The 13,780-nt window shown below is 36.4% G+C and overlaps 1 protein-coding gene across 1 annotated transcript; it reads left to right on the top strand.

The window, feature by feature from the left end:
* Window positions 1-5,288: 5,288 nt before the first annotated feature.
* LOC121809942 (serine/threonine-protein kinase EDR1-like) lies at window positions 5,289-13,227 on the top strand. Its single transcript, XM_042210790.1, has 11 exons — window positions 5,289-5,443; window positions 7,115-7,507; window positions 7,947-8,150; window positions 8,716-8,907; window positions 9,053-9,312; window positions 9,510-9,626; window positions 9,750-9,839; window positions 10,203-10,298; window positions 10,677-10,763; window positions 11,272-11,365; window positions 12,931-13,227. The coding sequence occupies exons 2-11, from the start codon at window positions 7,253-7,255 to the stop codon at window positions 13,225-13,227; spliced, it is 1,692 nt and encodes a 563-aa protein (XP_042066724.1). The 5' UTR covers window positions 5,289-5,443; window positions 7,115-7,252.
* Window positions 13,228-13,780: the final 553 nt, after the last annotated feature.

The following is a 13,780-nucleotide window of genomic DNA, read 5'->3' as shown; positions in this document are numbered from 1 at the left end:
ACACAATATGCCTTTAATACAAAGTTTAATAGAGGAATGATATGTTATATTATTTGAGCTCCTTATATGAGCAACACTATCGTTTGACGCACGTTTAGCAATTTTCGTTTAGATTTATATATTTATTTTGATTCTAATACATTAAAAATGTTATTGAAATTAAATCATAGCTCGATTTGCTTGGATTCTCTATCATTTTAAATAACTTAATAAATTAACAAATCAAGATTTGATTTTTATGAATTTTGTGAAATTAAAAATTTCAATAACATTTTTTAATGTGTTGCACTAAATGTATAAATCAAAATGAATAACGCTAAACGTGATTTAAATGAAAGTGATGCTCACATAAGGTAGTTAGCATATAATCCTCAAGTTTAATAATTAGTATCCACATAAATGTAATTTACAATTAAACACTCTACACCTCATGCATTTTCTCTATTTAATTTAAGCTTCATGTTCAGCCCACCTTTAATTAGGGTTTAGTTTCATCAGATACCTAACACTGGTTTCAGTAGTTGCATCAAATCAAAAATATTATTTGAGCTATAAAATTCTTAGCCGCCCCTAACACTTTTTTTTGGTGCAAATAGAAGAAATGAAAACATTATGTCATTTTCTAATAAGTTAGGCCATCCGCAATGGGCGGACGATGGCACACCCGATGGCGCGCATCGTCCGCGCCATTCATCGTCCGCCCCCACTGTGGGTGTGTGGCATAGGCCGCGGACGATAGTCGCGGCCTATGCTTCGGGCGCGACTTAAACCGCGGACGATGGCCATCGTCCGCTCCATTGCGAACGTCGCGGACGATGGTCGCGGACGATGGCCATCGTCCGCGACATCGTCCGCCCCATTGTGAAGGCTGCGGACGATGGCACGCGGTTTCGTTTTTTTATATAAATCTCGTTTCTCATTCAGTTGTGCATACGAACATATCGACTATCTCTCAACATCCAACGAAAATGAATCCCGGCTAAGACACCAATAGTTCTAGTTCGTCTGATTCCGGTCGTTCGATTGACGAAGCATTAGATGCAGCCGTTGAAGAGGCCATGGCGGCATGCTATTCGCAAATGCAGCGCGAGAAGGCGGCGGCTGCAGCGGCGGCTGAGCAAGTCCATCGTCCTATTCGACATAGGACGTATGTCCGACGCAGCCACGAGGAAGCTCACAGGCGTCTGGTTGAAGACTATTTTTGCCGATCAACCACGTTAGGGCCCGACTGTGTTCCGCCGCCGGTTTCGAATGTCGAGGTACCTTTTTCTCAGCATTGTTCGTACATTGTCTTCACGTGAAGAGTACATCACGTTTCGGGAGGACGGCATCGGGAAACCCGACCTTACACCATTGCAAAAGTGCACGACTGCTATTCGTCAGTTGGCATACGGCACCACGACGGACCTTTTTGACGAGTACCTCCACTGTGGGGAGACTACAGGCCGCGAGTGTCTGAAGTACTTTTGTCGGGGGATAGTAGAGGCCTATGACGACACATATTTGCGCAAGCCGACAACCATTGATTGCCAGGGTCTGATGCAGATGCACGAGAGGGCGCACGGGTTTCCTGGGATGCTCGGGAGCATCGACTGTATGCACTGGCAGTGGAAGAACTGTCCGACGGCGTGGAGAGGCCAATTCACAAGTGGATACAAGGGCAGCCACCCGACGATGATCCTCGAAGCCGTCGCTGACTATCGGCTTTGGATCTGGCATGCTTACTTCGGCGTAGCCGGGTCGAACAACGACATCAACGTCCTCAACTCGTCCACCCTCTTCACCGACCAATGTAACGGCAACGGCCCGACCATAGAGTTCAATGCCAACAGACGCCAATACCATATGGGGTACTACTTGGCCGACGGCATCTACCCACGGTGGCCAGTTTTCCTAAAGACGGTCAGCTGCCCGATTGGTGAGAAGAGGGTTTTATTTGCGCAAAAGCAAGAGGCGGGCACGGAAGGATGTAGAGCGGGCATTTGGGGTGCTCCAATCACGGTGGGCAATTGTGAAAGGGTCGGCTCGTTTCTGGTACAAGGAAGTCATCGCCGATGTCATATATGCGTGCATAATCATGCACAATATGATAGTCGAGAGTGAAGGCGGAAGCATCACCGATTGGAATGACGACGATCGTGCATCTAGCTCTGCCGGCACATCGACCGAGACACCCGATAGAGGGTTACCGTTATGTTTCGATGAGGTTTTATCTAGGCAGGCCTCAATGCGCAACCAACAGGAGCATGCGCAGCTCATGAGCGACATGATTGAAGAAGTGTGGGCTCATAACCGTCGTCGCTAAGTTTGCGTTTTTTATTATTTCGCATTGTAATGTATTAATTTTTATTAAATGAATGAAGTTTTTAAAATTCGTATTTTAAATGTATTTTAGTTTTTTTTTTAATTCGTATGTATTTTGTAAATATTACAAAATTGATGATGTGGCGCGCCATAGGGCGCGCATTAGGGCGTCCCACTGCAGGTGGAGAAGGAGGAGGATAAAAATGCTGACGTGGCGCGCCATAAGGCGCCCCACTGCTGATGGTCTTAGAACTTAAGAATTTTGATTTGGAAGCATGATAGAATAATGGTGCACAACTCCGTACAAAGTAGTTGCGTCACACATCGCGTCAGAGCATTTGGCAATGTATCGCTTGCACAGTAACGATAGTGTGATTCAATTTTTTCCCACATTTATGTATAAATATTTTATAATTATAAAATACTTATCATACTACTATAAAAAAAATTGGGGTAGATGTGTACCCATTATTCTTACCTCTATAACGTATAGTAAATATTATTAGTATATGGTTTATAAGCCACATTAGTTTCAAGTAAACTATTCGCCCTATACAATACTTATAATTCTGATTGTGAGACATGTTTTACACTAAGATAATGCATTTCTTTTCAAAAATTCTTATTTACTATTTATGTGTTTTCTAATTAAAAAATTTCTATTTGTATTATTTGCAATCACGCAATTATTAGTCAAAATACTCCACATTAGCTAGCTAGCTGTCTGCGCATGACTAGTAGAAAAAAATTACTTTTGTTAGTAAAAAACAGACTAAATTTGCATAAGAATTCGAAAGTACGAGATAATATGAAATATTATAGTATGAGGTGGTCGATATACAATTATTTCGGATAATGTAGCCCATTATTAAACACCTATTTTGAAATAAAAGAGGCTATTCTAACTTCTAAAGGTTAGCATTTAAACAGGCTAAAAAAATACGTGGCATTTAGTATTATAATATTATCCCAAACTTGGGCAAATTTGATTGGTGGGCTTACAGGCTGACATAACATTCTTTTTCTAATGTAAATGCCAAAATTTGATCCCCTTTTGATTGTTTTTTATTATCAAGGGTTGACAAACTGTATTATCACAAGTTTAGACTACTTGTGCGACTCGAAGTCTATAGTTGAATATTCTTATTGTCTTAGTTCGAAATTTGAGTAGATTGAAAATTTTAATTAGTCAACCTCTTTTGTTAGTATTCTCGTCGTCCTAAGTAAGATGACCCATTTTTTGAACAACACAAAATTTTATGCAACTTTATTTTATATGTTAAACGGAGAGAATAGAATAAGAGAGACGAGATAAAATAGAGATGTAGTTGTTATCATTTTTAGTAATGAGTCATCTTGGTTAAGATAACAAAAAATGTATCATTTTCAGTAGGACGGGAGGAGTAAAATCTTTAGAGTAGATAATTGGGTTTCATGAAATTTGGTCAAATTCCCATCTATCTCACGAAGATTAAAAATGAAATATTAAATTATGAAGTTTCAATTTTATCAATGGTGTCATTTATAAAATAATACTCCTATAAATATTTAAATTGACGTGTTTAATTAATATTATATACTTTTTTCTTTTATTTTTCTTTCCTTTCCTTTTCTTATTCAATGAAAATAATACAAATAGAGATATTGTATTATTGTATATTCGCTTATCTGATGGCCATTGGAAAATTTTGATTAATTAATGAATACATAGTATCTTAACTATGAGAAATAAATTAAATTAAAAAAGAGTTTATATTTTGATATGCTGGATTTGGATAGTAAATCAATATTGATCACTATGAATGTTTAGATAAACATTAATAAATTGAGCTTAGTTTAATTAATAAGTGTCTTAAAAGTTGCATGTCTAGATTCCATTGGATACATAACTAAGCCCATAAATACTTTATAAATAGGAGAAAGAAGAATCTAATCACAATATCACCAATAAGCATAATTTTTTAAAATCCCCTTCTTTCATTTTAAAAAATCGTACCCTCACAATATACTGATATTTTCTCCTTTTCAGTTTTCAGATTTAGGATTGGTAGTTTACTGCCGACACAATATTCAAATTTTGAGTAATAGTAACTGGTTTGAAGATCAGAGTTTCTAATCGGAACAAAATTAAGATTTGCATTAAAAAGTATTTAGTTGATTTATAAGAGCATGTATATGATCCTTTCAGATGTGTTGCGTGTCTGTTTATGTTCTAGAGTTTTTAAAAGTCATCATATAAGATCCTCAAAAATTGAATATCTCCGATATATTCCTAGCAATATCATGCTACCTCTCCAGATTCTAAAGAGACACTAACGAACTATAAGAACACATATTACAATAGATGCATCAAAAACTGAAATTTTCTAAAAATTAAACATACTACATGTAGGAGATGCAATAAAGATATTGGTATGTTTTGCCGTAAATCATTATGAAAATCAACTACTAACCTCGACTGACTGCTAATTTATTAATTACTAGTAGTAATAATTTATCGATTATATTTTCAAATTTCAATAATTTTTTTATTCAAACTTCACCGACGACTACCGATAGCATTGTTTTTAGTTCTAATTTATGATTTCACACCGTAACGACATCATCAAATAAATAACTCTAACCATAAGTTTTCCGTCTGATTAGCATGTCACACCTACCTATATTCAACTTTGGGTCAAACAAACATCTATGCCAAATTAAAAGAGAAAACAGCCTGTGAAAAGGACTGCATAGAAGATTGTGCCTCCCGCATCACCGGTTGTACATTTATGAACACAGGCCCAAAAAGGCCAAAAAAGGAGCGGCCACCATCACTTAGTAATACCGGCAATTAATTTCTCCGAAGAAAATCCGAATACCAAACCCGACCCGAATAGAAAGTTACCGATTTTATTCGGTACAAATAAACGCCCGCCTCCCACCATATAATAACTTCATAGCACTGCTGCTATTAATTTACTTCATGTAATTGTTTTTGCAGCTCATTAATTCCGATTCAAATTTGATTGCTGGTTCATTTTCGAAATTATTTTATTTATTTTTTTGTCCCATTCCTTAATTTTTGGAAGTAGGCACGCGTGGAAGAGTTGGTGGATTCAAATGTGAGCTGAGCTCCTGTTGCTAAGATCTGCTGGCGGTGAGCTGTTCGATCACGTGCTCCGCGTGTGGTTGGTGTGTTTTCTGTTTGGATTTGAACGTTTTTTGTCTGCTTGTTATTTGAATTTCTGGAGTTGTTGTCGGTGGATTTGTGTGTGGTTTGAACTGAAGTGGACTGATCGAAGCATTTTTTGAATGCGGTGGGAGGAAGTAAGGATGTGTTACCGATTGTGTTTCTTTTTGGCTTTGGAGACGCGGTGAGCGTGTGATTGGGGATCTAGAAGCTCGACTAGGAACAATTTGTGTTGTCATTTGCGGTGAGTTTTGAAATGGTGCTTGGTCATACAATCTGATGATGCCTAGAAGTTTTGCAATGCGTGGTTATTGCATTTGTTCATTTTGGTTGTCTGCGCTTTGAAATTTGATTGATAGGAGATGATATGGATGGTGTGCAATAGCAATGGGCTGATACATTGGCTTTGTTATGTCATGAATGTGATTGATGGCAGATATTGTGCTGCTGTTTAAATGTGAAATGCGAGTAGGTTGGATAATGAGTTTGGTAGATGCATCATGGACGCTAATGCCAGTAGCCTTGGGAATTTGAGAGTATATTTGGAGAACAATAAGGAAGCTGTGTTTGTGATGGATTCAGTAAAATAGTATATCCCTCGCTCTCAATTGGTTAAAAAATCGTTACAAATTCTGCTAGACTTTTATCTCTTGGAAATATGTTCTTGCTAAACTTGAACGCTCTCACCTTCCCTAAGGTGAATTAAGCCACACTAAGATATTCATGAATTACTTACGAATAATTTCAGGTGCTATGATAGAAATCTAGAATTGAGTGTATAGCATGAGCTGTTGATGTTCTTGTAATTCATTCATGAGTCGTCTTTTAGATATACAAAAGTTTGAAGTTGAAGTTCTATTGGTGTTTTTTCTGATTTTTGTTCAAGCACACCATTTGAACTAGATACCCTACAAATGATGATAACAATTCATATATCTCTTGTTTATTCTTAAATGAATCAGTTGCGAAGGTGCATAAATCATAGGTGTAATATGTTTCTATCTACATGTGCTATATGCAATTTTTCCTAGTCAGTAGTCCCCTTCTTTTGGATGATTAACTTACCTAGTCGGTAGCCGTATTGAATGCCTGATGACATTAGAAAATTATGGAGCTTCCTGTACTCGGGATCACTATTCGGTCTCACCACAAGATCTTTTGCCAAAAAATAATTACAAGTATTAGTTTGTTTTGAGACTATCAGACTAACTCCAGTCACACTAAAGCATTGTATAATATTTCTCAATATTGCCCGTGTTATTTTAGGCTTAGCCTTCTATGCAGAGACAGTCATTTGTCAGAGACAGTCTTTTACTAGGTTTTCTTTAAATTACGTTGGCTTAACAGATGTGGTATTTGACTAGATTTTATTTAAGTGAACTGTGAATCTGATCTATTTGTTTATTTTGTGTTCCCATCTCATTTCAAGTTACTCTAGGATATATTTAATGTCTCAGCTATAACACTGGGTGTTCATTTTTCTTGTTAGGTTATTGCTTACAGTCTTCCCTACTTTGTTTTGTGTAATTTAAGGATGTTTTAATCATTGATTGATTTCTTTCTAAAGTCTTTTTAATCCCTTTTATGTTTTTCCCGGAGGATTTGATCACTAGTTCAGTTACTCTTGTCATTTTTCAGGTTGTATGGCCTAAAAATGTAGGACTTGCAATGGACGTTGAAAAATCAATGAGTTGCAGTCTTTACTGTAACTGTGCATAGTAGTTGTGTTTCTATGGGCTAAAAGTGGTACCAAGATGGTATAGCAGTTGAAAAATTATGGACATGGAGGATATGCGAGATGCTAATCAACCTTCAGAGCAGAATTCTCTTATTGGTTCATGGTGGCCTTCAGATTTTGCTGAGAGTTTTGGATCTATATCCTTAGAGTCTAGAAATGAGAATCTAAGGAGAAAAGAATACAATAACAAAGAGAAGTATGACAGATTATCATATAAAAGAGCATCACAAATCCTATGGAGCACAGGAATGCTTTCTGAACCAATTCCAAATGGTTTCTACTCTGCTGTACCAGTGAGCTTTGGAACTCAACTGTTCTTTTCATTTTATTTTTGTCTACTGACTAAAATGAGGTTTTGAACTGTTTTTAAGTATGCTGTTTTGTCAATAGGTCTTAATTAACCTTTTGAGTGTGCAATTGGGATACAGGTCTTATTTTAGCACTCCCTCCATCCTCAAAAAATATACAAGCTTGTAAATGACACGGGTTTTAATGTGCAATCGGTAAAGTAAGAGAGAGATAGAAAAAAGTAAGACAGAGAGGGAAAAGATAGTGGATTGTAGGGTCCATATTATTAGTGGTGTGTAATTGGTTAAAAACTTTCCATATTTAGACTTGGTCTAATTTTGGTGGATGGCCCAAAATGGTAAAACTAATCTATTTTTTGAGGACGGAGGGAGTAGTATTTATTATTTTTGAAGTGATAAGTTGATACGATGTTTTCACTGTCAGGATAAAAAGCTCAAGGAACTATATGAAGATATACCTACGTTGGAGGAGCTTAATGCTTTGGAGCATGAGGGTTTGAGGGCGGATGTTATCCTTGTAGATGCTGAGAAGGATAAGAAGCTTTCTATGCTAAAACAGTTGATTGTAGCTCTGGTTAAGGGTCTAAACTCGAATGCTGCCGCTGTAATAAAGAAAATTGCTGGATTGGTGCGTGCATTTTGGTCAAATTAAAGTTTGATCTTTACTTGTACAACTTTGAAAAGTTTTTTACTTTACACTCTTCTTTCCCCTCAGTAACTTGAGTTATGGTTACAATAATTTTTTTTCCAATTATACAAACTTCTATTAAAGGATTTGCCTTCAACCCAGTCAGCACCATATTCTTTTCCAGAAATGTCAGTGTGCATCATACTTTTTCTTTCTTATACTTAAGTACTTAACTATAACAACATGACAGAGATAACGTTTTTCTCCTTTTGAAGATTGTCAACGTCCTGTGTCTGACTTGAGATTTGTAGTCTGTTTCTTAAGAAGATATTACAGGATTTTGTATATATTATATTATGTGTTAGTGCAATGCACATAGTTCACTTCTGTAGGCCTTGACTTGAAGTGTGTTATCTAATTCTCTAGAAAACAGGCTGGATAGCATTTTGCATGCTTTATCTTGTTCATGTTCAGCTCATTCCTAATTTCCACTTCATTTTTAATGTTCATCTGTCTCTCTGGACAGTCTTGGTTTGTGATTCTTACATTCAGACTTCCTTTATAGGTATCTGATTTCTACAAGCGGTCAAATTCAGAAATAAGCCCCAAGAAAGCTGCCCAGGAAGAATCCTCACATCTATCTGAAAGTCGAGGTGTGCAACTTCTGGGTCAAATACGGCACGCTACGTGCAGACCTCGAGCAATATTATTCAAAGTTCTTGCTGATGCTGTAGGACTGGAGAGTAGGCTGGTGGTGGTAAGCTTCATTTTTTTCCTGGACTATTTTACTTGTCTCATTTTGCTAAAGCATTCTTGTTGCATTACCTTTGACTGGGACTTAATGGATTCAGTTAATTTCTTTAAGTATTCTGATCTCATGCCATGTGGGTTTGTCTTGTTAGGGTTTACCCACTGAAGGAACTTCTGAGTGTGTGGACTCCCACAAACATATGTCTGTGTCAGTGGTTTTGAATTCTGTAGAATTGGTGGTTGATTTGATGCGGTTTCCTGGCCAACTGATGCCTCGGTCAACCAAAGCTATCTTTATGTCTCACATATCTGCTGCCGGGGAGAGCGATTCTGCAGAAAATGATTCTTGTGATTCACCAATGGAACCGAACAGCCCCTTGTATGGGGTTTCAGAGCGACTTGATCCTGAAAGGTTAGCATCTAATATCTTTTAACTTGCTCTCCTAACTATTCTGTGTGTAATGAAACTTTTTAGAATTTCATATTTTCTTTGATGAGGGGTGATGAATGTTCAGCTGCTTTTACAAGAATGATTTGTCTTATAAATTCAAACATAGTTAAGTTTTTCCTTCAAGGAAAAATAAACTTAGTGAATGTAATTCTTCGCAGAACTGAGAAAGATGATGGCCTGCTGTATCAACGAAGGCTGGAAGCTTATTCAAATGCAGCAGGGCCTTCATTAAGAAATATGATGCTGCGGTCAAATTCTGTTGATAGAAAACTGAGGTGCTGATTATGACATACCCTTTTTTTTTGTCACATAATGTGTGAAACATACTTTGGTTTCATATTACCTATCCTGCATGGATCAGGATAACTGTTATTATCGGATTCATGTTATTGTTTCAGCTTGTCGCGCAGTGAACCTAACATAGCCGCTACATTTTGGCGAAGGAGTAGGAGAAAGGTCATTGCTGAACAAAGGACTGCAAGTTCAAGGTTTACTCCAAAACCAGGCCTTCTGTTTGATCAATTATGTTGAGCACCACATTATCCTCCTTAAATATGTAGGTGGTTTATAACTAGATATGATCCAGTACAGTGCAGATCTCATTGTAGATTTTCCATGTGGAATTGGTAGTATTACCATCACATGGGCTGTCACATTTAGAATCCGTGAATATAAAACTGGAGCATTGTCTGTATCTGCTAGCATATTCCGTTTTTTTTGTGGATAAAACCATAATCAGGATTGGTTAACTGCTTCCAAGCCAATTCAAGAAGGGTTCATACTAAAAAATTCTCTCTTTCGCTTGTTCCTTGAAACTGTTCTTGCACTTCTTAATGTCCAATGTTTTCCAGCCCAGAGCATCCTTCACTTCGTTCACGTGGTCGTTCCATGCTTAGTGGCGATAACAAATCTTTCAGAGAGTATTCTGTTGATGATGGTACATCCAGGTACACTTGTGTTCTTTATGTTTTTTTCCCAGGTCAATAATTATCAGTGTGTTTGTTTTCAAAATCCAGTGTGAGTTAACTAAAGACAACTTGGGCTTTTATATGGAAATCAAATAATTTTTGCTACTAAAATATAGCTAATTTTAATGTGAATATCCTGAGGATAGTTAGATTTCTCCTCTGTGAATAACGATATAGAATAATTTATCCTGAGAGTAAATAAATAAATGAAAATTTTGTGCATTGAACCTTTCTGCTCAAATGTTATTTGAGATTGAACAGAATCTGGTAGAACCTTTTTCCCTTATCTGAACACGCTTAAGTGCAACTAACTTTTGTCGGCTCTTCTTGAGTTCGCTAAATCAAAGTTTGCTGCAGGTCAGAGGGGGCATCATCACCAGACACACGTCGGCTTAGAAGAAGAAGCATTAGCATGACCCCTGAGATTGGTGACGACATTGTAAGGTTAATATCATCTCTCTTGCAACTAAGATATGACATAGTTTTAGCACACTTGTTCATTATATTATTTTCAACGTGCCCTCTAGTGGATGGTATTTTCTTAGTGGAATTTGATGAAAGTTTGCTTTTCTTAGAGTTATGATCTATATATTTATATTAGAATGAAAAGAATAAGCATTCAGTTGTTAAATAAGTTCCCCCCATGTTTTTCTTGTATTGAACTGCAAAATTATGTAGCCACTTGTTGGTATTCCTTCATCACTATTCTAATGGACTTGGCTCCATCTTTGAAGCTACTGCCTCCCCTTTTGGGATACAATTTCTTTTCTATCAAAAGCGTATGGTGTAATTGCCTTTGAGAAACTTCAGTCCAACATTGCATGTTGATATCAACTTATAGCTGTTTTTATATGATCTTATAAAGCATGTCCAACTATGGTTCGCATAATTACTGTTCCTGGAATTGTTTACTTGCTATGGCTAAGCTGCTTAACTCTTGTTCGTATGTAAGGGCTGTGAGAGCAATGAATGAATCACTAAAGCAAAATCGTCTTTTAAGAGAACAAGGTGGAAGTGGCTCATCTAATTCAGGTCAACCAGAAGAGGTATGTTTCCTTTAACCTTTGATAACATCATGCTATCTGTTTCTCTCTCTCTGCACTAGTTTGCTACTACTAGTTTCTTTCCATGCTGACGTGCGACCTTTTCTTATTGCTGACAGCATGATCTCTATACATTTGTGAAGATTGTTTAACTTAGTTTAGTCGATCATCAAGAAGATAGGAGTTATTAGCTACTCTTTCTTTTTTAATACCTTGAGCCACCTCTTTATCAATGTTGAATCGTTGATAAACCTCATTTAGAAACTCAGTATCATACAAGAATGGCTCCTTATGAATAATAGTTACTTTTCCCTTTATATTTTAGGGGTATTGGTCCCTAAAATCATAAACTTTCGCTGAAATTTTATATTTCCTATGAACTTTAAAGTTGGTCGCAAAACTAGAACTTAGGTTTTGTAGTGAATTTCCCACGAAATCAATTTTTTTCCCAACTCATGGGAAATTCACTACAAGGGATAAGATAAATTCATGATTTTTGAGACCAAATTTTGAGTTCATGATAAATACCAAAGTAGTCTTATTTAAATTTTATTCTTGATCATTTTTCATACAAAATTTCTTACTATTTTAAACTGTATTCATTTCATATTTAATTTTCTTGTCATGTCAAATGTGTGTAATCAAATATTTTATGAGTTTTACTATAACATTTCAGATTCAAATGATCATATTTATTCCTCTAATTATTATTACTTGCTATGTAATACTCCTCTGTCCTCAAAAAACAGACAAACATGTAAATGGTATGGGTTATAATGTGCAATTGGTAAAGTAAGAGAGAGATGAAAAAAAGTAAGAGAGAGAGGGAAAAGGTAGTGGAAATAGTGTTAGTGGATTGTAGGGTACATATTATTAGTGGTGTGTAATTTTTAATTTTTTTATATTTAGACTTGGATTAATTTTAGGGGACGGCTAAAAATGGTAAAACTAGTCTATTTTTTGAGGACGGAGGGAGTATTTAGTATGTGAAGCGAATAATTTAAAAAGGAGACATAGTAAAGTTAATTGGTCTTTAAATCACAACTTTGGCGTAATTTGGTATTTCCCATTAAGTTAAAATTTGGTCATAAAAATCATGAACATATCCCTTGCTGTAGTGAATTTCCAATAAGTTGAGAAAAAAACTGGTCTCGTGAAAAATTCACTATAAATCCTAAATTGATTTTTTGCGACTAACTTTAAAGTTTGTGGGAAATACTAAATTTCCTCCAAGTTTTGTGATTTTAGTGACCAATACCCTATATATTATTGTCCAAAGACAATTTTTACATGGATTGGTCAATAAGTTTACATCTTTCAGAGTTGTTGGACAAATAGTTCGAAATTTTATCTTTATTATATGAACAGAATTTCTGTCTTGTTCCAGTCAAACTTTGACAAGTTTCTTTAGTCCCTGTGGTAGGTAACCTGCAATCTGCATTTATTGGCTTCCTTCAAAATATCAAAAATTTATGAAACCAAAGTTATTCTTACTATTGCAGATTATATGGTGGTTTTCACAATTTCACTTCATTTTCCAATTATTACAATACTTGTGCTGTATCTAGGTTAATGACACTCAACCTGATGACCGTTCCAAATTGTATGATAATAACTCAACTATATATGTCACTCAGGGGCAGCACAGTTCCCAGAAAGCAATGTCATTACCTTCATCTCCACATGAGTTCAGAAGTCAGACCCCAGAACACAGTGGGATTCCCAGGGTAAATGAGGAAATGGTTTCAACATGGAACAGAGTTCTGGACTCACCAATGTTCCAGAATAAACCTCTGCTGCCATATGATGAGTGGAATATTGATTTCTCGGAGTTAACTGTAGGCACTCGCGTTGGAATTGGTTAGCTCTTGTACTTTAATTATTACTCCCTCCGTCCCCCATTTATTGTCCACTTTCATTTTTTCCCATGAATGTTAAGTAGGCCCCACATTCCACTAACTCATTCCACTCACATTTTATTCTACAACTAATTATAAAAGTGGGACCCACATTTCATTAACTTTTTCAACACACTTTTCTTTACATTTCTTAAAACCCGTGCCCACTATAAAGTGGACTAAAAATGAGGGAGGAGGGAGTATTATATTGATATCGCTAAAGATGTGTAAGTGAGATAAGTGAGTGCAACGCCAGGTGGCCAAGGCATTCCTGAATTTTGAAAGATGGAAAGATGCCTACTATTTTGAGGTTTTTTGAAAATGAAAAATTTGTCCCATGCGAGATTTGAATTACTTCGAAATTAGAAATGGAGATATTTTGGCCATATTGTAACTGCTCTTCTTTTACCTAGTGACTTAGATTCAATGAAAGTGAGCCGCAAGATATGGCTCTAACATCGTGGAAAGGTGGAAGCCATCTACCAGACAGGAGATATTAATGGCTTCTATATAATTTTTT

Source organism: Salvia splendens, chromosome 6 (genome assembly GCF_004379255.2).
Source record: "Salvia splendens isolate huo1 chromosome 6, SspV2, whole genome shotgun sequence".
NCBI classification, from domain to species: domain Eukaryota; kingdom Viridiplantae; phylum Streptophyta; class Magnoliopsida; order Lamiales; family Lamiaceae; genus Salvia; species Salvia splendens.
The sequence above is the reverse complement of the archived record's forward strand: the minus strand, read 5'-3'. Positions and strand labels throughout refer to the sequence as shown.

Coding starts and splice junctions, on each gene's coding strand:
- LOC121809942 (XM_042210790.1), top strand. CDS start 7,253: ATGGACATGGAGGATATGCGAGATGCTAATCAACCTTCAGAGCAGAAT. Junction 9,627..9,749: donor TCTGTTGATAGAAAACTGAG/GTGCTGATTATG, acceptor TTATTGTTTCAG/CTTGTCGCGCAGTGAACCTA. Junction 9,840..10,202: donor CAAAGGACTGCAAGTTCAAG/GTTTACTCCAAA, acceptor AATGTTTTCCAG/CCCAGAGCATCCTTCACTTC.